The sequence below is a fragment of the Eurosta solidaginis genome, chromosome 3, assembly GCF_040869045.1.
Source record: "Eurosta solidaginis isolate ZX-2024a chromosome 3, ASM4086904v1, whole genome shotgun sequence".
NCBI lineage: Eukaryota > Metazoa > Arthropoda > Insecta > Diptera > Tephritidae > Eurosta > Eurosta solidaginis.
The window spans coordinates 3,655,427-3,680,068 of record NC_090321.1 but is presented as its reverse complement, the minus strand read 5'-3'; the positions used below and the strand labels follow the sequence as shown (position 1 = coordinate 3,680,068).

The window sequence follows — 24,642 nt, the reverse complement described above, 5'->3', positions numbered from 1 at the left end:
TAAAGTTCCGTATACAAAAGTTACAAGTGCTTAAATATAACCCGCGAAGCTAGAGTGCTTGTCTGCAGGTTTTAATTACATTTATAATTACTAACATAGATACATAAATGTCCACAAGTGACATTTCAAATTTAATTTTTATTTTTGTTAAAATCAATCCCCATAAACTTTCAAAGTAATCAACACACACAAAATAAAGATAATTAAGTTTAAGTTTCATAAGATTTTTCCGTTTAAATGTGTTGGGCAGATTAGTTAAACTTCAGACATCAATTTTAATAAATATTTAATCTTTCTAATGGTTATTGGCTTAAAATATAATTTTTCTTATTTATTTAATAAATTGGGAAACATTTAAACAACGTGATATCAGATAGATGATAGATGATAGATACCTTGTAAATCTCTTCAAAGCCATTTCTCCCGGGAGTGGGATTTGAACCCGCATATCATATCATATTGGTTGGTCATATAATTTTTTTCATTTTACCGTATTTATTTTCTTAAATTTGTTACGCATGTCGATCTCTTGATTATAAAATTTTTTCAAAATAATCGTGAAGTAGTAAAATATTTCGATAATGGAGACCATGCTCATTCCCAAAAATAGACTGAAAGCGCTGCCCAAATTTGCTGAAAATATATTACATTGATTTTTTTATTATGCCTCATATTTTGGTTAAAACAATCACAACTCAAAAAGTATGTCATGTTCCAGACTGACGTAAGTTAAACCTTAATAGCAATTTAAGCAAAAACTGGCTATAAGCTAAGTAATTTTGCTTTGTACATTCTTCCTGGGAACAAATTCAAAAAGCTTTTTAGGATTTAATGCAGGACACGCTTTTTGTTAGATGAATTTTGTCTATCTTTCAGTTGTGACGGTTTTTGTTTTTATTTCCACATGGTTAGTAATTCGAGCCTAATTGGTTGGAAACCTCTCAATTTATTAGTTTTTTCATTTTATTTAGCTTTAATTTAAAACTAAAAAGTTGTTTTAAAACAAAACAAAAAAGGTTAAAAAATCTAAGAAAAGAAACTTGCTTACGCGTCTGGTTTTAAAACAAACCCCAAGACTTCAAACTTGGTGCTGAAAATTTTAATATAAAAAATTTCATTTGTGAAAAGAGCTGCAAGCCATAGATTCCTTTTCGAAACATTTTGTTATACATTAAAAGTATTATTACTAGGCAATTCACAGGAGTGTCGTATTCTAGTAAAATTTTAAGTCTTGAGTTGTTTCCATGATTTACAATTCAAAATTGTATCAAAACATACCACATATGGCGAATAGGAGACCGTGTGAGTCGTGTATATCTGCGGTCATAAGTCATAACAGAAACAAATCTCGAATATAAAAGTCAAATATGCACAAATATAATTCAAAATGAGTAGTCCAAATATGGACTACTGTACAATTTTTTAAAATTGTTATTGTATATTCAATATGTATAAAATGCTATCAAAATAAATTTTGTGAATCATCCGACATAGACTTAGGCGATTATAAGTTCTGACCACAGTAACATGTTTTCTTACATGTGATAGCTCAGTAGCTACTAGAATCCGTAGCACGTCGGTTTTTAACCCGCCAACCATTAACTAGAATTTTTCTAATTTTTTATAACTGCGAGAGTACACCTCTCTTATTTCAAATTAAAACCAAGTTCTATGCGTTCATTTTCAGGAAGACCAGTATTATCCTTGATTGAAACCATATATATAGTACAAAAAAGTTTTAAATTTAGGCTCAAACTTCTAACCGTGCATAAATATTTTCATATATGCATACTCACATACTAGAATCAGCTTATTATATATCAGATCAAGTTTATAGCGAGCAAATACTTGACTGTCTATGAAAATATAGACAACGCTGTAATCAGCTTTAATGTCCTTGCTGAAAATGATAAAACATTTAATTAGACTTTATAATATTTGGTTCATAGATAAGAAGTTTGTAAAACTAAATGAATTATATCGTGATAGACTACAAATACCCTCCAGGGTCTAAAATATGTTCATTTCGAGGGATCCCAATACCAACTGAATCACTTGCGGCGGTCAAGAAACGCACACGAATCTATGCCGCGACTAAGATATTACAGAAAACAAGAAATACTTACGGTAGAGAATCTGCACCCCCAACGCATAACTTATGGATTTTTCTATCAGCTCACGTTTATTATTATGAAATAAATCTTCGTTCTAACTATGCGACCGATCAATGGGAGCATATTTCTCACACACTCAGAACCGCCGCTGAGAATACAAGTGGAGCTTCTGCTACCTAAGAAGAACAACTTTTACGATGGACATTGGTGCTTTGTGTTTTTAACTACAATCTGCTATTTGCTTTATAAAATTCTAACAAACTCGCTCTAGATGTTAAGCGTCCGTTTAACAAGAAGAAGTGCATGGGAGGTGAAAACAAAAACTTCATTCTGTCAGTCGCGTACGATGATAAATTAGATTATGTTGGCAGGGTAACACTCTTATATCCGTCGGCCCAGTAGTAGCTATATTGAAGCGGACTTCCGCAAAGTCAAGGCCTGCTTGAATATCGAATGAACATTTATTAATAATCGATGTGTCTCTCTTGTCAGAGCAGGATTCAGCGCCTGTCTGAGCTCTTGAAATTCTCTAGAGGTATTTCCCTGTTGTGTTTCGATCGTAGCTCGACTGTCAGAGTAGATTGCGATAGAGCGTAAATTTTGTGAGAGTAACAACAAGCGGCATCTCTTGTACCTACATGTGTACTTGACGCTCGAGGCGTATTTTCTAAAATGAGCTACACAAAATATATTCGCCACTCAAGGAAAAACTCCGCGCATGTGTTTCTTAAAATAGAATCCCATTTTAATATAAATTTAATGTCGGGAGCGGCGGCGTAGTGTAAAGGTAGTGTGCTGGCCTAACTAATTATTGATCCTGTTTCGTTGGACTGTAAGGACTCAGCTAGACTGAATATGTCGGTATGTGGTGTTACAGAAAGTTTGCTCGACTTCCAAACTCTAAAACCCTATCAAGAACCAGAATCTTTGTTATAAATTAGGTCCTTTTGTCATACTCTTTCGTCTTTGTTGTACCTGTGTTAATTTTATAACTAGAGCGTTAGCCTGGCGAGTGCAGGACATAAACAGAGAACATGCTCGATTCTTTGCTCCTGCAACCCGTACATATGCTATCACGTAAGAGATCTAATTTAAAAGGCATTGGGCTCTTAAGAGCTTTCATGGAAAATGTATTGAGGTGTATAGGTCCAAACATTTTCGCTAAGAGTTTAACAATTTCTAAAACTTACTAGAAATCATTGACTGTTGGTACACCCATTTCCAATCTCGTATTCGTCAATTCCAGTTCAAATCCCACAATATTGCAAAGAGACGGACAAGCACATTGGTCTTTAAGACTCCTTCCAATAATGACAGCTAAATATTAATATTAATTATTTATATAAGATTAAAATGTCTAACGGATTTAAACTCTTACAAAATTTTTTGACCAAGCATGGTATATCCTTAAATGAGCAAATACGTTCATTTATCCAACTGCTGTCATAAAAGTAGGGCAGACAGCCGCACAATTTTAGTGTGCTATTTATCCGACATTCGACGTCACAATTAACTCCAGCATTAGTTTTGAAATGCCTCAAAGGATATTCATTTGGAAAGACACATTTACGATCTGTTATAGCAAGCTTTTTAACACTCTTCGAACTGTAAATCTCTGAGGGTCGCATATTTATAAAATTCTCACGTTTAGGTGCTATAAATTTCAAAGGCATATAAAATCCTGGAAAAGCGCTATTGTGTGATACGAGTAGTTTGAATCCATTCGAATAGGATAGTATTTCATCTTTATCGGTATCATTGTGATATAGAATTAGCGACAGACCCTCATTGACGCTCGAACGTGCACGATATTCTGTATAGTTGATACTGCAATGAGAAAGAGATACACAAAGATAAATAAGATGTTATGGAAGCTTTCACCCTGTTATAAGAAGTGAATGGACTTTTGGACTCTGAACTTCTTACCACATTTGAGTTCAGGGGTTTTAAGAACCCTTCTTATAGAATCAGAATCTGATCTTGAATTTGTTTATTAAGTCTAGTACTTTTGCAATCCAGGCTTAATGGTTCCGATAAACTATTTTTTTTTTTGTAATTTTTAGGCCTCCACTTATGTTGGAGCTTTAACATTTTACCTTAATTCGCAGGTGGAAAATGATGATAAAGAAACTTAAAACAAATTGAAAGCAGTTTTTTAAACCAACGTGGTTGGAGGAAGGCCAATTAAGCCATTTGAAGGTAGCATCTCAATATCTATCTATAAAGCTCAGGTTAGAAGTTATAGTCAGTATTTTGCTAGGATTCCAAATGTCGGGCGCTAATAGCATATCGAACTTGAGGGCTGTGATCGTAAAATAAATTCTTCTTACCCATCTTGATCGATGTTGAATGAACAGCAGTAACCAAAAGATGATTTCGATCTTTTAAATAGTTCATTACAATCGCGGGTTTGCCCTTGAAATGAGCATCGAAACAAAATGTCTTTACACTTCCATTGCAGATTTTCCATAAATGTCATTACGCTTATGTTGTTGTATTCCATCAGATTTTCTATTTGTTCCATTGAATTTTCGAAATTATTGTCTTCTCTCTGATGCTGCATTGCCGTTGGATTTGAAATATATGAATCTTCATCATCTATAAATCGGTTGGCTATCCTCAAATCTTGTATAAGTGTTGTAATGTCATGACCACCAGGTGGATGTCGTCTGTAAAGGTATTTTAAATTACTTAAATCTTCTTATCATCTCCTACTGTTATTTATCCACCGCCAGTGAAATACTTTGCTGGAACTGATTTGCTTACCTTCAGTTCCAAAAGTAGCGAAGAAAGGAAAATAGAATTAATTGCATATATACTATTGCGCTGCAATCTTTGAAAAAGATCTGACTGCATTCTTTTCACAAGAGCTGCTTTTTACGGAAACTCAGTAGGCGTTCGAATCGCTTTGAACTTCCTAAGACATTGTTAGTAATTTCGTACATACGTTTTTTGCATAGCTAGCATATTTAGCACTAGAAGAACGAGGAGCTCCGCTCGTAATCCATAGAATTCCACATGAGTATGATACCCATGCGACAGATATCTATTTCCATAAACATAGGCTGGTATTGTCTTGGCTCAAAACTGGGTATTCTTAGCTATACAGGTTTGGCGAAAGCTAAACATGGAGTCCATATGCAGTACGCCTAATACTACGTATCTCTGGTTTGTTCGCTTCAAAGTAGTACAATTCCTGCTCAAAAAGTTCTCTAAGCACTACTTAATATTCCTGGTTATGACTTCAGACGTAAGTCGAAATATTGATAATAAACCAAATAAAATATACTAGAGTTCGCCCAGAGGTTGAAATTCAACCACAGGAAAGGAAAGGAAAGGAGAGCAAAGAAAAGAAAACAAAGGAAAGGAAAATAAAAGAATAGAATGGGAAAGAAAGGAAAGCAAAGGAAAGAAAAGAAAGCTATGTATTTTTGTTTAATTTTTATTGTGTACAAAGCAACTGCTCGGCCATGCTAACGATTCAGCATAGTACACAAAAAGCAAGTACACACACAGCGTGTCTATAGTATGAATAAGTGCATGTGCAGTGGTGTGACTTTTATGTTAAATTTTTTATATTAAAATGATTTTTCAAATTTTTTTTATTTATGGATAGCAGTGCAGCTCAAAATTTCCTATCAATACATATATAATTTGTATACCTTAGAATTATAGTTTAGCAGAAAACGGTTCCACATTTTTTCAGCTTGTCTATCTAATATATAAAATTCTTCTGTCACGGTTTTAGAGGCTGAACTCCTCCGAAACCGCTGAACCGATTTTCATGAAATTTTGTGAGCATATTGGGTAGGTCTGAGAATCGGCCAACGTCTACCTTTTTTTCGCTACGTGTCTAGGGTCTTGAGATCAAAACGTGGACACGGGTACCCCTAGAATATGTTTATACAATATGAATATCAAATGAAATCTGTTGATGAGTGCTATAGTACAGGATAATTTTCATACCCCTGGGTGACTAGGGTCTCGAGATATAGGCCAAACGTGGATCCGGATGCCCCTAGAATGTGTTTATACAATATGGATATCAAATGAAATCTGTTGATGAGTGCTATAGTACAGGATAATTTTCATACAACTGGGAGGCTAGGGTCTCGAGATATAGCCCAAAACGTGGACCCCTAGAATGTGTTTATACAATATGGATATCAAATGAAATCTGTTGATGAGTGCTATAGTACAGGATAATTTTCATACAACTGGGAGGCTAGGGTCTCGAGATATAGCCCAAAACGTGGACCCGGGTACCCCTAGAATGTGTTTATACAATATGGATATCAAATGAAATCTGTTGATGAGTGCTATAGTACAGGATAATTGCCATACAACTGGGAGGCTAGGGTCTCGAGATATAGCCCAAAACGTGGACCCGGGTATCCCTAGAATGTGTTACACAATATGGATACCAAATGAAAGCTGTTGATGAGTGCTATAGTACAGGATAATTGCCATACAACTGGGAGGCTAGGGTCTCGAGATATAGCCCAAAACGTGGACCCGGGTATCCCTAGAATGTGTTACACAATATGGATATCAAATGAAAGCTGTTGATGAGTGCTATAGTACAGGATAATTGCCATGCAACTGGGAGGCTAGGGTCTCGAGATATAGCCCAAAACGTGGACCCGGATACACGTAGAATGTGTTTTTACATTATGGGTATCAAATTGAAGCTGTTGGTGTATGCTTAAGTACAGAGTAAGTTTTACACCGCTGGGTGACTACGGTCTCGAGATATAGGCCAAAACATGGACCCGGATACACCTAGAATGTGTTTTTACATTATGGGTATCAAATTGAAGCTGTTGATGTGTGCTATAATACAGAGTAAGTTTTACACCGCTGAGTGACTAAGGCCTCGAAATTTAGGCCAAAACATTGACCCGGATACTCCTAAAATGTGTATGTATTATGGATATCAAATGAAAGCTGTTGCTGAGAGCTCTAAAGTTCATTGTGATACTCGATTTAGTCGCATCAACCTGGCAAAACTGATAAATATGCATGCCAAGCCGAAATAAAGGCAGGAATTAATGATACCCACATACCTATTTACATACGTCCTATTCGATTTGCCTGAAATTTCGTATATAAATTTGCCTAAATTAGTATTTACGATTATTTTTTTCCGGGAAGTATACCAGAGACGGACTGGGACTGGGATTAGGACTGGGACTGAGACTGAGACTCGGAGTGGGACTGGGACTGAGACTCGGAATGGGACTGGAACAAAATATATACCACCCTCTGGGACTGGCAATAAGAGATGAAGAAGAAGGAGAAAAACTTGAGAAAAGAGAAAATAGAGAAGGAGACTGAGAAAGAGATAGAATGAGACGAAGATGGAGATGAAGAGAAAAAGACGCAGGGAGAAGTGAATAAAAAGATTAGGAAAAAGTGTAGAGGGGTAGGGCAGAGTTAGACGGAAAAAGCTTATTAAAATGTATGCAGATAGGCCAAATTTAGGGCAGAACAACGTCTGCCGGGTCTGCTAGTTTATATATATAAGATATTCAAGTGCTTTTTTTTTAAACCGGATTTGAGCTCAATAAACTATAATCATTCAAAAATATTTCAGTAAAGGCTTTGGGCAGTTTATACTTACAGTGTTGCCAGATAGCGTTTTGATTCTGCAACATTAAACATTGCTTCTGGGCAAATGGTAACGGCTGGAAAAGCTAGAGTCTCGATAGGAATATAGTTCTCAATGGTCATACGTGTAATGTTGTTTCGATATTGCATGTAAAAACTGTATACCATTGAAATTGCTGCAACCAGGGACAGTAAAATAATGATAATCCAAATGGTGCTGCATGTTGGGCAAATACAAATAAGTTATATTATGAATAAACATAAATAACTTCAAAAATTGTACAGAAAGATGCAGTAAATACTTAAAGCAGGCAGATTTTCACTCTAGATATTAGTTCAATAAACTCATTGCAGCCGAGCTAAAGTGACCGTCTCTTTTCCTATAAAAGTCCCTGCAGTTGAAAAGAAATTAGTTTAGTTAAGTCTCCTCGTCAAGCACCTTAGGTATAACCGACTAGCCTCAAAGCCGCTGTCAGCTTGGCGATAACACTTGTCTACTTTATACATACCCCAAAAGTAATGACATTCGATATAATTGATGGCATTGTAATTAATTCAACAGGTTTTTTTGTCAATACAACAAATTTGTTCAGTAATTTCAACAGAGAGAAACTCTTGATCTCAAGTTAGCAATATTCTATTATAATGACAGCTTTTCAACCAATCATTCTGATTCTTCTGTTAAAAAAATATATTTCATTGGTAAATTCAACAGCGAACAACTGTCAATACTACGCAAGTACATAAGCCAATTTTAAGGAGAACCTTCCGCTCACAGCGCCCAATTTGCTCTCATGACTGTCGCATTTCACTGTCATTCTAATTTTGCAAAAAAATCTGTTATTTTAACAGTTTTTATTGGTATTCTTAAGGTGGCAGTAATAATTGTTAAGTTCACAGAGCTATGGCTTACGTATGATTTAACTGTTGCGATAGTCAATTCAAAATCAACAATTTGTACGAAGTTGATTCAACCACTGTTTACGATGGATACAAACTGATACAAGTTTTAGTTGAACTGACTCGTAATTCAGTTGACTTAAGCAGTTTTTTTTCTTTCAGTCTATCTATTTAATAGGGGTAAGCATAGCTTTGTTTAATACTTTCTCAGCAGATCAAGGCAAAATCAAACATTATTCAATTAGTTACTCTATGGCTTCCAGTCTTTTCGTCTACATGCTTAATGACAATATTTCCTGGCTAAAGGTTTCTGCAGTGATCATAGAGCCTGTAGTTGTGTCAGTTGAGAGTTCTGGACAGCACTGTGGATCTAATGTACGGCAGGCTTATTAAAAACAGCCTATAGCTCTCAAAATTTTACTAACATTTAAAATGATGTTTGGTCGATCATCATTAAAAAGAGAGGACTGTAGACTCATGACGGGTATTCTGACCGGACACTGCCTTCTGCCGTCATATGCCTCCAAATTTGGCTTTGTCAGTGATAGCAGATATTGGAAGTACGGGTTGGAGGATGAAACGATAGAGCACGTTTTGTGCTCGTGCCCTGCGCTTGTCAGGCTAAGACTCCAGCTATTAGGAGTGCTCCAGCTGTCAGATCTACAAGCAGCAAGTGGCATAAGTCCTAGAAAGCTTCTAGTAATTGCTAAGAGGACGGGGTTATTTTATAGCATAGGTCCTGGTTTTTGATAGGGGTTTTTAGTTTGATCGTTAAATAAAATTCTGGTAACACTACCGACTCATTCAGTCCAAGTGAAGTCCTAATGGACCGGCCGGTTCAACCTAACCTAACCCAAAACGATGTTTGCTAAAGCCGTGGTGATGTGCTAGCCTGCTCACCTACCACGCCGTAGTTACTAAGCTGGGTCGTTTTCCTCAGTGGTTTAGCAAAAATATCAAGTGTATTCCTGCCATGAAAATTTTCTCAGCCAAAATTCATCCGCCATGCAGAAGACGTTCGTAGTCAGCATGAAAATAAAACATGTAGGTCCCGTCCCTCCGATATGTAGAAAAAATTTAAAAGGGCACTACGCAATTAAAAAAAAGCTCGGCCTCAAGTTCTTCGGAACATTTCTGAATTTCTCACCGTACTTTTTTGCATGCTTCCTTATCTCGCGTATACTTCAAGCCATGGATGCTAGATGTTGAACAAAGTGCAGCCCATGTACGTTTTAAAGCAGCGCACAGTGGTGTTATAGTAAGGTCGATATCGTTGAAATTTATGTTTTTATGTGCCATAGTGAGTGCTGTGGAAAAGAAGTTATAGTGGGTTGAAGCAAATCGATTCATTACTTTTTTTTATTAATTTTAAATATATTTTTTTTAATTATTTATAAATAAAAATAATAAGCACATTACTTACTAAATATTTCAGAAATTATAAATTTGAGTAAAAGACCTGAAACGCTTAGGCCCACTTGCAGAACGAAAAGTTTATAATTTTACTCAGGGTTAATTTCAAAATTTTTTGAAATTGTACACATGTAGTAAAAAAATAATTTGTTGTTCTGCAAGTGGTTCTTAGTTTTTATTAATACGGCCCAGCAATTAATTTCACTTTGTGAGCGGTCGCTATTCCTAACAGCTCTCAGCAAGCTTTGAGGTGCACTGTTAAGTTGACATGACTCTGTAAGCATAGTTAACACACACACTCTTCCTACACAGTTTTTTTTATTCTATCTTCCTCTGCCCACATTTATTCGTGTTTTTTTTTTTAAAGCTCAAAAGTGATAAGCTTTCGTCAATAGAATTTAGCTTTTTTGTCTGCCCTTGCATTCAACTTGACAACAACATTTAATTCCACGAAGCATTGCATTTGTTTGGCATTTATCTCAGAAACAATATCTGCCGAAATAGCTCAGTTGGGAGAGCGTTAGACTGAAGATCTAAAGGTCCCCGGTTCAATCCCGGGTTTCGGCAACCCGTTCTTTTTGTGTATTTTTTTTTTTATTCTAAAATTATGTATATCATTTTATTCTTAACCCTTGAAAGATAACGTACGTCAAAACGACGTACACATTTTTTTACGTTGTCACACTTTTATTTGTTTACTGAGCAACTTCTTGCGCTTATTTGTCTCAGTCGGTAGCAGCAGCTTATTGGTGGTGGTTAATTTTTTGCGGTGAGTATTTTCTTATGAGTTATGATCAAATCGTACGTCGAAAAGACGCATCGTTATCTTTAGTGTAATTTTCTGGTTTTTCAATCGCATGTATGTTTTATTTGCTTTTTTGTCTTCGGCTTACTAGATTAGTGATTGGTTTTTCGTTTTTAGATTTAATTTGCTAAAATATATAATGTCATCTTCAAATTCACTTGATAACTCACAAATAGCTGCTCTTTTGGAAGAGTTAGATAATGAATCGATTTCATCTGATCCAGGAAGTGAAACGGAGAATGTTGTACTAGAGGACAATGTTCAAAGTGATTTTGAAGATCAGTTCGTTGACAGTCCAAATGAGAGTATGACGGGATCTGAAACACCTGATACAATTACTTCTGATGGACGCATTATAACAGATTCCGTACCAACGCTAAGGAGTAAAAGTGGACACTGTTGGAGTACAACAAAAGGAACTAGTTCTTCCCGATACGCAATGATAAACATAGTAGAACTGCAAGAGGACCTGCCCGGCAGAACAAATCGTTTTATGAACCTCGACCCAATTGATATTGGGAATGATCCCGAAGGTAGTAGCAATCCGAAAAAAAGAAAATACTGCGTTTTTTGTCCTTCCAAAATAAGACGCATGTGGAAAAAATAATGTATTAAGTGCAAATAGCCCGTGTGTGGGGAGCACCAGAATCAAGTTTGCAACGTGTGCATATAATATTGCTTGAATTTATTTTTTTTTTTGTTCTAAAACAATATACAAAGAGTTATTTTGTAAACAAAATAAAAAAATTTGTTAACCTAGATTTAAGAACGAAAATTGTACCTTTTCTGAAGACTGCCTTATTTTTGCTACTTTTTATGAAAAAAATGAATTGCTTTATAAATTTTATATTATCTTTAATTTTATGATTACATGTTTCAAAATGGACTAAAAATGAATGGAATAAATGATCTCAGTTAAAACACAAACAATTTTTATATTTTTAGGAAGCTTAAAATCCATTAAAAGGAGATACGTCATTATGACGTATCGTTATTTTTCCAGGGGTAAAAAATAACGTTATCTTTCTAGGGTTAATTGACCTTTTATCTAATTGATATGACTTTTTTAAATCTACGATTACACTGTGGAACAAATTCAGGTTAGCAAAAGTTAGGTCGATTCTGAGAGTGAGGGGTGAAAATAGAGGCTAAATTAGAAGACCCGTATCGCGGCGTTTTCGACCTTCGAACTTTGCAGTCAAATGCCGACTTTCAGCATATTGTTTGTATGGTTTTCGAAGGTCGATTAAAAAGAATTCGAACTAACATAAACGAACGCCGCAATACGGGTCTTCTAATTTAGCCTCTATTTTCACCCCTCACGCTCAGAATCGACCTAACTTTTGCTAACCTGAATTTGTTTCACAGTGTTATATACATTAATCAAACCAGCAGAAAATGGATTCTTCAACAGATTTTTGTTTATCAGAGGAAAACTTGAGGCTAGATATGAGAAGGTCTACGGCGAACGGCACAATAAAAGGTGTTAAACTGGTGATAGGTAATTCACCACATTACCTCCCTGGTTAATGATTCACGAAAAAGTTAATGTATAAGTTCAAATGTGATTATTGTAAAAAAATTGTTATTGGCGAATTTCGGCCAAATTTCCCCCGTTGTGGATTCGGTTGATGATTTATGGTTTCCCACTACTCGTTATATTGATGGTTATTTAGGCCTACTTTACAAATAACGAGATTCTTATTTTCGTACTTCCTAATCTTTAATTGGGTTGATAGATTTCCCGTATATATTTTTCTTTTCGATAATGGGTAATTATGAACAAATTTTAGAGATACCGACCTTTTTTCGTAGACAAAGTACCACCTCTAGGGTGCCATCTCAAATTCGCTAATAATCTTGTTCCCAGTGATTGGCCATACGTAAACGCGTTGATTATCTATTGATGATTTATCGAAGATAGCGGCCGCCGTGCTTCGCCTACCACACTGTAGATCGTGGGTTCAAATCCCGGTCAAAGCAACATCGAAAATTTTGAAAAGTATTTTCAGTAAAAATGCATTGCCTTGGAGATGCAGTGTGGAGTCGGCATAAAACATGTAGGTCCCGTCCCACCCATTTGTAGGAAAAACTAAAAGTACGACGCAAATTGGAAGAAGCTCGGCCTATAATCTCTTCGCGCCTTACATTTTTTTTTATTATAGATTAGGGCATATGTAAACGTGATCTTACGCTTCTCATATTCGTTGCAAAAAATTTTTACTCGAAGGAAATATTTTTAAAGAAGTAACGTTGCCTTTGTTTTGTATGCATTAACTGACATATTATTGTATCAAGGTGTGATATTGAAAATATCACGAAGAAGCAAACGTTTGATGGTATAACACCGCCTGTTTCTGTATTCGCCTTGCTTACAGCGAAGTTACTTAAAATTTCATTGAAAACCTTCACCGACTTTAATATAGTTTCCAAACATCTCGATCCGTGCGCCACTAAAGTTTGCCAGGAAGGTCAAAACCTAAAGGCAATATCTGTCTAATGCTGCATCCTCACCGGGTTATCAATTACGTATTACGGATTTTCAATTAACTAAAAAATCTACGGCAAAATCCCACATTTTCTAAATATCCTTATCTGTGCGCCTCGCTTCGGAATTATCGGGATATTTTCCCTTTCCCATGATGTAATTTATGGTTCGGTTTCGATTTGAACTTTTCATAAAATCGTTTACTAAAGGAAGTGCCTTTTTTATTACTCAATATGTTAACGTGTGGATTAAAACAAAAAAAATCAAAAGTTATCACATCATATCTTTACTCTGCCGCTTTTTGAGCCACTCTACACTTTGTATGTTTGTATGTGTAATTAGAAGCAAGTAACAAGTATTTTATTATTTAGCGTTATCACTGTGCATGAATGTTATAAATTATTTAAAACTTTTCTGCATATATTTAAAAAAAATGTTTAATATTTGTAACCTGTAAATATCTCTTACCGCTTTCTTATTGCTTGCACCTATGTCTTCAATGATTTAATCTGAAATACTTACCCAAATGTAGTTAGTTCAGTTTTTGAATTCAAACACTAACTACTCAATTAAAATGCAATCAATTACCCGTCAAAACATAATAATAGGACAGGACAAATCCTTTAATCAATTTCCTTAATCATTAACTGGTCACATCCTTATTAGCTTACTGTGGTTTCAACGGCACAGTTAACATACATAAGTAGGCTTCATTGTTACGATGACCATCCGGTATAGGACTGGTTAAAATTGGTGGGGCGGTACCTAAAATGTGTATAGCAACTGTGAATGTTATCTGCAGTTTCAGCTAGCTCCCTGCTTTTGGATAGTTTTTCCACTTGTTCTTTCGAACTCACCCTAGATCTTTCTCTTCCTCTGCTTTTAAAGACGGATACTTAAGGAAATATTTTCTTGACAGATGCATCTTTATCATCTATTTTGCGCAGAGCATGAACTAGCCAGCGTATCCTTTGGGGATTAATTCACTGAACCATGTTCATATCTGCGTAAAGATTTTGCGATATACTTCGATAGCAACAAGGACAGAGTTGACTAAGACTGTCTTAAGCGCCGGCGCCCACTTAGCGAAGAATGTGGTCGTTTCAGTTTACAGTTTTCAATAATGTTAAACTGGAAGTGATAAGACTTTCTTCTTGCCCTTGGTCAGCTTTGCGGTGCATTGCCATTTAATTTATAAACAGAACTATGATAAAGTAGTTGCATCTTCACCTTAGGTTTCAGTACTTCTACCGATACAGTGTGCTGTACATGAAATCTTAAAAATTAGTATAAGGTAGTATCTTTATATAAATGAACCAAATAAGCTGAAAATCTCAAGACATTAAAAGAGTGATGTATATCATTTATCCACCCTGTCGGAATATCAACAAAACAAAATAAGACATTAAAAGAGTGTTGATTGCGCTTCACCGTAGTGTGGTGGGCGGTGACGTACCCCTTTTTTTTAGTGATTTACTTATTGGGTCTATTTATATACATAAATATACCTAAAAAAAAATTTTTCTTTTAGTTTTTCTCAAATAATTTTTTTTTTTTTTAATTTGTCAGAATTGTTGCGCGAAATTTTAAGTATTTGAGTGATTTTCATTATCTCTCACTCCCAGGTGAAAGCGCACAGCGTGTTATGTTGAAAAAAGCCATCAGCAAAATTATATAAATGGGTTGCTGTAAAAAACAAAAAAATAAGAAATGGTCACCGTAATGATTTAAAAAAAGATTTCCACTGCTATTGGTTTATAATTTTTCTATACTATGGAGTTCATGTTTGGTGGAAAGCCACACAAAAAGCAACCTACTTCAAAAAATTAGAGGGGGTATGCAGACTATCAATGGTTAGCATTACTGGGGCCCTGAAAACAACCACGACAGCTGCACTGTATGCCATTCTGCACATTCCACCTGTAGACCTGGTAGCAAAGAACATAGCGTGAACAACTGCAACCAGGCTCGGTGCCTCGGGGCTGCTTGAGCGCCAACCATACGGCCATAGTAGTATAGCGTCATTAATCACAAGACGAACAGACTACCTGATTCCCTATCTGCGCTTCGAGGGCGACCTTAAGGCCACAATAGAGGTGGACGGTTGGTGCAAGGGTGCTCAAATGGCGGACGAGGCGATACATGTGTACACAGATGGTTCCAAAGTAGTGGAAGGAGCAGGGTCTGCGATATACTGTGCTGATCCGGAAATAAACAGATCCTACAGGCTGACGGATTACTGTAGCGTTTTCCAAGCGAAAATACTATCCGTAACCAAAGCAGTAGAAACCTTGGAAGAGAATAGCTTAAGCTGTAACCGTGTTAACTTTTATATTGACAGTCAAGCAGCAATTAAAGCAATAATCTCGCATAGCACAGCATCTAAATGCGTGTTAGAGTGTAAGGAGTCTCTGGAGAGAATCGGGACAGGGAGAAGCATATATCTATATTGGGTCCCAGGGCATATGGGAATAGATGGGAATGAAAAAGCGGACGAACTAGCTAAAAAGGGCGCATCCCTTGAAGCTTGCTCGTAGACGTCCCAATTAAAGTGGGCGAAATTAAGCGACTGTAGGACTGTAGACTCATGACGGGAATTTTGACTGGCCACTGCCTTCTGGCGTCACCTGCCTTTAAATTAGGCTTGGTCAGTGATAGCAGATGTAGGAAGTGCGGGCTGGAGGAGGAAACGATCGAGCACGTTCTGTGCTCGTGTCCTGCGCTTGCCAGGCTAAGACTCCAGCTATTAGGAGTGATACAGCTGTGAGATCTAGAAGCAGCAAGTGGCTTAAGTCCTAGGAAGCTTCTAGCATTGTTTATAGTTTTTGTTGTTGTTGATGAGCTTACAATCAAAGTGCCTTGCTTAGTTTTTTTTTCTTTGTTTATTACCAATTACCTTGTTCTAGTTTCATGCTTTTATAGCTCGATGGTTGGGACATCTAATCAAAAATCCTATAGTTCTTGTTTCGATGCGAGCTTTGGAAGGCAAATTTTTTTTGAATAGAAACTTATTAATAATCTGAATTTTGTATTCCCTTTTTCTGAAGTTTAATAAAACCGTGCATCTAATCATTTTTATTATTCGCTTTCATTGAGTGACGTTCGAAGCTAAATTAATAACGACCCCAATAGTCGCCTCTCTCCGCGTGTCATTTAAAATTAGTGTTTTGCATTGCATTGTGTGACTAACGGTTTTTAAATTTAGCTGACAAAAATATTTAATCATATCAGAATACATACATTTATACATATTTCTTGTATGAAGTACTAAGTACCTGCTTGTCAAACTCATTCGTTGGGTCTGTGGGTTGGTTGGTTTGTTTTAAATAAAAATAAATTAATTTAAATGCTTTCAAGGAAATTTATTATGTCGCAGTTTGTGGCGCGCGTGTCTCGCCTGAGTTCATTAACCACGCAATAATACAACAATACAAACAATAATAAATCTTCTTCAAAGAGCAAGAAAGTCATAAAAAAATTATGTAAATTTAAAATCTCGTTATTAAAAAGTGTTTGTTTCGCTTATGCTTAATTTAAATCGCTCTTTGCTTTTTAATCGCTTTAGTAATTTAAAAAGCACTTACTTGGTTTTCAGACAAGACATATACAAAAAGGACAGCAGCGAACAGAAAAGTAGTAGTGAAGAATTTTAACAAATTCTTCTCTTTTATTTTCAGTATTTGAAGAAAAAATTTCTATGAACTTCTTAACTGAATCTTTGCAAAATTCAGCTCAAAAACGTTTTTGCAAAAATTCGATAAACTTTGGAACAGTTTCGAACTTTTAATTTGGATTTATCTGAATTTTTTTTAGTATGTAGTTTTGTAGCCCCATCAATTTAAGTCTGCTAAAGTGCAAGTTATAGGTCTCTCAAAATTCGCATTGATTTATGACAGTTTTTTCTTCCGAAGGGTGTTTAAGATTTTCTTCTATACGAAATTCTTATTTTTTTTGATTTCAAGCCTTCCTCCACCTGCCTCTCTCAACTGTGTGCAGGTCTACCCTTTCCCTGTTTCCAAACTGTCGTATCGACTGAAATACTTTCTTGGTAGGAGCGCCTTCATCCATTCGCATAGAATATCCGAGACACCCTTAAAAAAAGGATTGTCAAATTTGTTTATTATTTTATTTTTAATTCGTTGACAGATTGGCGTTTTCTTTCAAGAAAGTGAACATATTTTATTCTAAAGCCAAACCTGTCTGAAAAATCATAAAAATCTACCCAACTTCTCTTGCGTTGTAATACAGATACTCATTCTGGGTGCGTGAATACATACAAGGAATATAACTGAATTACTTTTTGAGAATTTTTTAGTGTGTGTACCTTCAGAGTTCGAAAAATGCAAATTAAATTTAAGCAGATTCGATTTGAGAAAAATACATACTGTTACGAATATTAGCAAAACTAAGGGGTGCTACCATCTCTAAGCCTATGCTAAGCAGCGCCTTGCATGCACATCCATAGATCAATCATTATGTATCTACATAAACGAATCAATCATTATGTCTACACATATGTATGTACACGCAGCTGAGAGTAACGCACAAGCACATGCAGATATCTTATCTGAAATGTTCCTAAAGGTATGCAATTGTGATTGTGTATGTGTCGCTCACACATACAAGCGCATGGGGTATGAGAGAAGCTATGAGAATTATACATCTGTAGTTGTAGCTGAGAAATTTATAACTAACTAAATAATTCTGGAAGCGCCTAGAAGATGCCACGAGGAAATCACAGAGTATAAAAGCATCAGCGGTAGAGGCGCTATAAGCAGTTATCTAGCGATCAATAGCAGCTATTAAGCAAGCTATTCGCTGCAAAGTATAAGTGTTATTGTGAAGTACTTTAATAAAGGTCATTCTTCCATTATTCAATATTGGAGTTATTTATTCAACAATTTAGCGATACGAACGTTAGCAGAAGATTGCAAATAATTGCAGTAAATTCGTTACAATACTTAATATCCAAGAAATGTTTTTTACTATTGGGTTTTGCATGTAATAGTTTCTATTCTTGACTTTATCAAAATATAGTTAAATGCAAAGCGTTTGATTTCTTCTTCGAATGGCATTGTTCGATTTTCTCTCCCTTGCTATCGTAAATGGTTTATGGTGCACAAGTTTTATGTGACTTAGATCGTAAACAAATGTACCCGCCACCAGCGCGGTCTTCATTGCATCGATTTTGCATTTTAGATAAGATAAGTGTGATGATATCTTCGGCACAGACGTCAAAATTACAAACATAACCGATCCCCTGGTTTTTAAATTCACTATCGTGGCCTCATCCTGTATCTCTTTCGATTACCCGCTGAAGATAGCCGTCCGTTTGCGGCGCCACATTGACCATCCTGTCAGGAAGTTGACGGATATGGCATCACGCTTGTTTTGTCCATATTGCGATCTGGGACAGGCATATGTCCATATGTTAACGGAAAAAATAAAAACAAATGAAATACGTGTTTTGACTCCTTTCGAGTAATGTTTTTTATTTATATATCTTTTTAACTTTTTTCTTCACGCATTGACTAAATAATTTCGGAAAAAGTGGCTTGAGTACAATGATAAAATATTTACTCCTTTTCTGATTGTCAATTGCAGAGCTAGGTGACTGTCATCAACCTCAATGTAGAGACAATTTTTAACAATCCTAACTAATTGTCAATAAGACTCTTTCAAAGTTTGACAGTCACTTGGGTCGACAACTCACAATCATGCCTGTGGTGTAAAGTAACTTATGAAAATTTTTAAGTTCTGTCTTATAACTTATTAATCAGATTGTTAATAGCATACACACTGTTATTGAACCATTTTGGCTATATTTTCTATTTATTCATAATCAAAAAATAATTCTTATTATATTTTAAGGCTGTTAGCGTATAACATTTTTAATATAAAATTGCTATCAAATCGCTTTGCAAATTTGCTTATATTTTTTCCTTGAACTTCTTTAGCATATCCTTCCTTGAGCTGAAGGCATTTACATTACTTTCACTAGCAACACTCATTTAAAAAAAAATATGTTAACTGAAAAAAATTTATAACTATTTTGAGGCTAGACGGACGACACGATAATCCAGATTAAACAGCTAAGGCAATTGCTTCATATATAGTACTCTAGAGTTGAAAGAGTCGGAATGGCTTAGCTACCGGGTAACAACGTTTGTAACACATTGCGCACGCGCATACTCTTTATAGCCGTTTTCCTAGGGATTAAATGCTGCCGTCCGTCGACGACTTTAGAAGGCACTTACGCTATATCTTAAACTTAGAAATCCTTCGAATTTACTTAACTTTAATTCTAAATAAATAAATTAACAAAAAAGAAAAACAATTGCATTGTTAAAATAAGAAGAAAGAACTATGTTGGCACCTTTGATGCATTTGAATATAATCTAGATGTGTTGCATACTTTTAGTGGCAGCTGTCTTTCTTTTATCCATATTTATTTTTTCACTTCACGTACGCCTAAAAGTATACTTGCAAGTTTTACAAACGCTGCCCCTTTTACTTAAACTTGCTTCCCTAACTTCCAGGCTACACAAATTTATCACTTTGACTTGGTCAATGATTTATTGACTTACTTTAATAATTGCAGTTTTGAAGCTTGCCACGCCTATCTTTTCCTTCATTTAATACTATAAATCTTTCACTTAAAAATATATGTATATGTATGTATACTTTATCGCATCTTAAATTCACTAACATCTTAAAGACTGAGAAAAAACTAAACTGAATTCTTTTAAATAACTGTCTCTTAGTTATGACAAATACGCTTTATGCCTCGAACAGCATCTTGCATGTGGCTATGCTGTTCTCTTTTGAACTTCGCTGAACAAACCGCAATCAGTGCCCCGTTTCATTGAAACTCGGTTTAGGCGCAACATCACCGCTGAAGCCGTTATCAATAGCTGCTATAAATCGCGGATTCACGCCGTTCGTTGTAAGTGTTGTTGTCGCGGCTGGCACTATGGCAACTATTTCTCGAACGTCATTGGATGGATTGTCCCACCATTGGCGTTCACCCGAACCGAATATATTATAGAAAGTGGCACAGAAGATATAAACGAAGGCTGCAATGAAGAAAACGATCTGCCATTGGCCCATAGTTGGCTGTTTGGAAGAGAGTAAAGAAAGAGAGAGAACACGTTTTAAATTGAGTATGAATACAAAGAGTGGCCAAGGTATAGTGTTTGAGCAATCGCCATCTATAAAACGTCACATTATCAAATTCACTTGTGAGCAATATGCGTAGAGGGTAGAAATATTTTTTTCCGATCTGCTTTCATTTGTGACCGGTATCATTACTAAAATGGAAGTAACGCGAGAGACAATCAAGCAATGCTATGCAGCGAGAGAGCGAACCGGGCAATGCATTTTTCGAATGAATGAAGCGCAGGTGTTGTATTTTGATAATGTGACGATACGCTCAGAGAGCAGATTGGCAATAACATATGGTTAAGTCTAAAAAAGTGGGCCTGTGAAAGCCAAAATTAATGTTTGCAACATACCTTGTTATTAATAAGATTTCCAGCAGCGATGGGCGCTAACAGACCAGCCAAATTCGCCAAACAATTTGTGATGGCCATAAGGAAGCCAGCATAACGTGGCGACAGATCCAAGTGATTAATTTTAAAACCAGAGTAAATACCACCGTTGAAACCCACACCCACCGTTAAAATGGCAAGAGTTAAGGCACGATCACAGCCTGTGTAAGAGGCGGCAATAAGGGCCAAACCTGGACCATATTGACCTAAAAACATAAAAAATAAATTGTTAAAAAACCAATACAATTCCTCGCTAAAAAATCTGCGTAACAATAAGAGTGACTACAATTTAATTACGATTTAAATACTTGTAAGGTCTCAATTGAATTTAATAACGATTAATTTAGTTGTAATCAAAACTCCCTTATTTATGGTTGTTATTATGTAATTTAGTTGTAATATTAAAACTCTAACGACTGTGATCAATGAAATTTTGTCTTTGATTATTATGATTACAGTTATCGTAATTTTTATTATTACGAATAAAATAATCGCAATCTAAATGATGAGCATTCCAGCTAAAACTTTAAAACAACTCATGAGAAAAAGTTTAAAAACTAGTTAAGTTGCGATTCCTAATTAATTAGCGTTTTATATTTATAGTTATCTTAAATACAATCAAAGTCAATGCAGCAAGTGTAACTATAATCTTACAACTTCAAAGATTACATTAGCTGCCATGATAATAGGAATTTTAATGATAGTCGTGATTTTAATAATTTAATGCTCCTTAAATGAGAAATTCCATTTCAAATACTTAAATTCTTACTCATAAAATGTTGAGATTACAAGTAATGTAAAGCCAATTACAATTTATGAAATTCTTATCATGAAAAGCATGATTACTATTGCCGTATTGGATTTCGTAAAATGTTAATTAAGTCGCAATTATAATCATTGATACTTTTAAGGACTACAACGAAAATTACCGCAATTTTCACAATGACAGTCATCGTAATCACAACTTATCAAAATATGATCTTAATCCCAATCATATTTAATGTCTACTCACCAATACTGTTAATAATTTTTCTTGTCGAGGTATGCGTAAAACGATGCGATGAAATCATCCAATCCGCAATTATCGAAATAAACATTGAGAACAACCACATAGCCAAATAAGGTAGAGATGAGAGTAAACCATTTGCTTTCAGGGAGAAGCGGAGCACTTGTTTCATGTAAGTGGGCAATTCAGTCATAAGCGTCTCATAGCCATAATTGTGTCCCATATGCGCTAGCAGTATAGCATAGAATGGTAGACACGTGAGTATAGACTTGAAGGGTATGGCAGGAACCTGAAACAGGATAAGAAATATTAAATATAAATTTATGCTCTTAAGAAGACATAAGTTAGAAAGAAAGTTTGTAAATAGTTAGAGGGATTTTAATTGAGCTCACCTTCTGATCACCAGTACCCCAAAGACTTGTGTTGATATATTTCTTTTCACGCTCATCGATTTTAGGATGCGATGATGGATCCTCATAGATAAGCCACAAGAAAGCAATCGACCAAATTGTACCAACAGCGCCAAAAACATAGAAAATCGATGGCCAACCACCAGCAAAACCATATTCAGCTAACAAACCAGACAGCGGCATCGAAATGATGGTACCAAATTGTGCGCCCGCATAAACAGCAGCGCCCATACGTGAACGTTCATTGGGTGGAATCCATTTGGCAAGCAATGCATGCGTACATGGCACAATGGGACCTTCGCCCAAACCCTGAATGAAACGTATTGCACATAGACCAAATACGCCACCTTTGTAAGCGGCGACGGGTACGAGGAAGGCGAAAACTGAATTTATGAGCATACCCCAGCCAAGAAAACCCATGGCGCCATATTTTTTCGCTAAAATACCGAAGGGAATCTGAAGAGAGAGAAAGAAGGAGATACATACATTAATGAAACGAAATTAGTTTTAAGTTTTATTGTAATTTTTTAGGGAATGGGATGAGTGTTTATATTCTAGAATCAGTATGGGTATGTACAAAGTTTGTTCCAAGTGGCTTGCTTTACAAAGTTTATTTACCTGCGTTATCACATAGCCATAGAAGAATGACGATAGTATGTAGCCCTGTAAGCTCGAGCTCCATGCAAAATCACCATCTTGTCCATTATCCTGCAAAATAGAAGATATGCTGATTTGTTGGGGTGAACAAAGATCATTATCATGTGTCAGCTTTTGCATTTTCCGTATTCTATATATTTCGAACCAATAGTGACAAAAGATAAGCTTCCATAAAAACAGCGTAAAGTGATTATTGATTTTAAAAATTTGTGCAGCTTATTCGAAGCGCTATGGTAATTAGCACTTGTTTCTGAATCAGTGTTGCCACTTTGCCACAATTGTGGTAGATCTACCATATTTTTAGCAAATTTCGTTTTCTACCTCATTTACCTTCTTTTTTAAAAGTGTACCATAATTTTATTAGTTAAAATTTGTATATTAGATATTTTCAGAACGAAATATTTTCTTTAGTGCGAATTTCATGGTACTATTTTAGTCAAAACAAATTATTTTAGGGTTAAGCTTTTTGTATTGAAAATCATACAGACCTCGGTTAATATGTTTCATGTACAATGGAAATCGTTGGATTTGATTGGGCCAAAATCTTCTTTTAGAGATCTACCACAATATTATTTTGAAATCTACGACCAAATCGGTTTCAGAGGGGTACTGAATTACATTTCTTCATCAGCTTGATTTTCGGGTACGGAATATTGAACTCGAGTACAAGCGGTCATACTGGTGCATACCTCTATCCACTCGGCCATATCTCAAATTTAATAATTTTTTCTCTAATTTAATAACAATCTTACAGCGAGAATTAGAGGAAATGTCGCAGGGCGCTACTGGTTTAATACTACCTCCAAACTAGTGCAAAATTTGAGTTGAAAAAAATTCGAGGGGACAGAATCAGTACAAGTGCGGCCTCTTAAAAAGATAGGTCTGGGCTAATTCAGAACAAGTGTGATTCGCTACAGGGAATGACATTTAGGATGTCGGTAATTTTGGTTCTGAGTGCTCAAAACAGCAAACCGGGCATAGTGTTGTACTATTGAGCCGAAGTGCTCCCAATACACAAATAGTGACAGTTGTCATGCTTATTATAATAGCAAGTACTTGCTGTAACTTTTTTCATCACTACATAAGCTGCTAATATCAATTTAATTCATACCACTTCTGTTAGATTTTGATTCGGACACTCATCATCCCAAATCTCAGTAATTTCTTTACTGATCGCCGTATGATTGACCATCGCCACTATAGCCACCGACATATTTGTACGCATCACATAGGCATTTGCCATACCCAAGAAGAGCATAAAAGTGACAAAATAACGTGTGGAGAAACGTCCTGAAAAGAGAAAAAGTATATATAAGTTTTACTTCGCACTAAGGAAGTTTTTTTACAACTACAGCTATGTACGTATTTTTATTTGTTTTTTGATGTTTAACGAACTCAAAAATAAGTTTTTGAGATAAGATCTTAGTTAACTCTTATAGGTAATTAATTACTAAATTCCTCACACCCTTTAGGTAATCGGTGGTTATGAACAAATTCTTGAGATGCCGATACCTTTTCCTAGATAAGAATATAATTTTCGAGTTTCATCTCTGAGCAACGTCAATAGGTTAAACAAACTGGCCGACTGACAGATTTGATAGCCAATAATCTAGATTTTAGCGAGGGGATATAACGTGTTGATTGGTACGAAGAAAAATACATTATATTAACAACGTATTTCTTAGCTTA

At 35.7% G+C, this 24,642-nt stretch overlaps 2 protein-coding genes and 1 non-coding gene across 5 annotated transcripts in view; 1 reads left to right on the top strand and 2 right to left on the bottom strand.

Annotated features, from left to right (window-relative positions):
- Positions 1–481: 481 nt before the first annotated feature.
- Nach (nach) lies at positions 482–9,923 on the bottom strand. Its single transcript, XM_067777053.1, has 7 exons — positions 9,772–9,923; positions 7,738–7,941; positions 4,445–4,783; positions 3,493–3,941; positions 3,305–3,431; positions 1,797–1,900; positions 482–633 (listed from the first exon to the last, which is right to left on the bottom strand). Exons 1-7 carry the CDS (start codon positions 9,921–9,923, stop codon positions 482–484), a joined length of 1,527 nt encoding a protein of 508 aa, XP_067633154.1.
- A 608-nt stretch (positions 9,924–10,531) lies between these two features.
- Positions 10,532–10,604, top strand: TRNAF-GAA (transfer RNA phenylalanine (anticodon GAA)). Its single transcript has one exon. It is a non-coding gene; the product is annotated as a tRNA-Phe (tRNA).
- An 8,185-nt stretch (positions 10,605–18,789) lies between these two features.
- Positions 18,790–24,642, bottom strand: part of Picot (putative inorganic phosphate cotransporter protein picot) — a 78,731-nt gene continuing 72,878 nt past the window's right edge. For all 3 annotated transcript variants that reach the window (XM_067770417.1, XM_067770418.1, XM_067770416.1), the window contains 6 exons: positions 24,065–24,243; positions 22,915–23,004; positions 22,279–22,752; positions 21,893–22,175; positions 20,845–21,086; positions 18,790–20,446 (listed from right to left, as the gene is read on the bottom strand). In XM_067770417.1, coding sequence (XP_067626518.1) covers positions 20,180–20,446; positions 20,845–21,086; positions 21,893–22,175; positions 22,279–22,752; positions 22,915–23,004; positions 24,065–24,243 — 1,535 coding nt within the window. In that variant the 3' untranslated portion in view covers positions 18,790–20,179. The remainder of the gene's footprint in view (positions 20,447–20,844; positions 21,087–21,892; positions 22,176–22,278; positions 22,753–22,914; positions 23,005–24,064; positions 24,244–24,642) is intronic.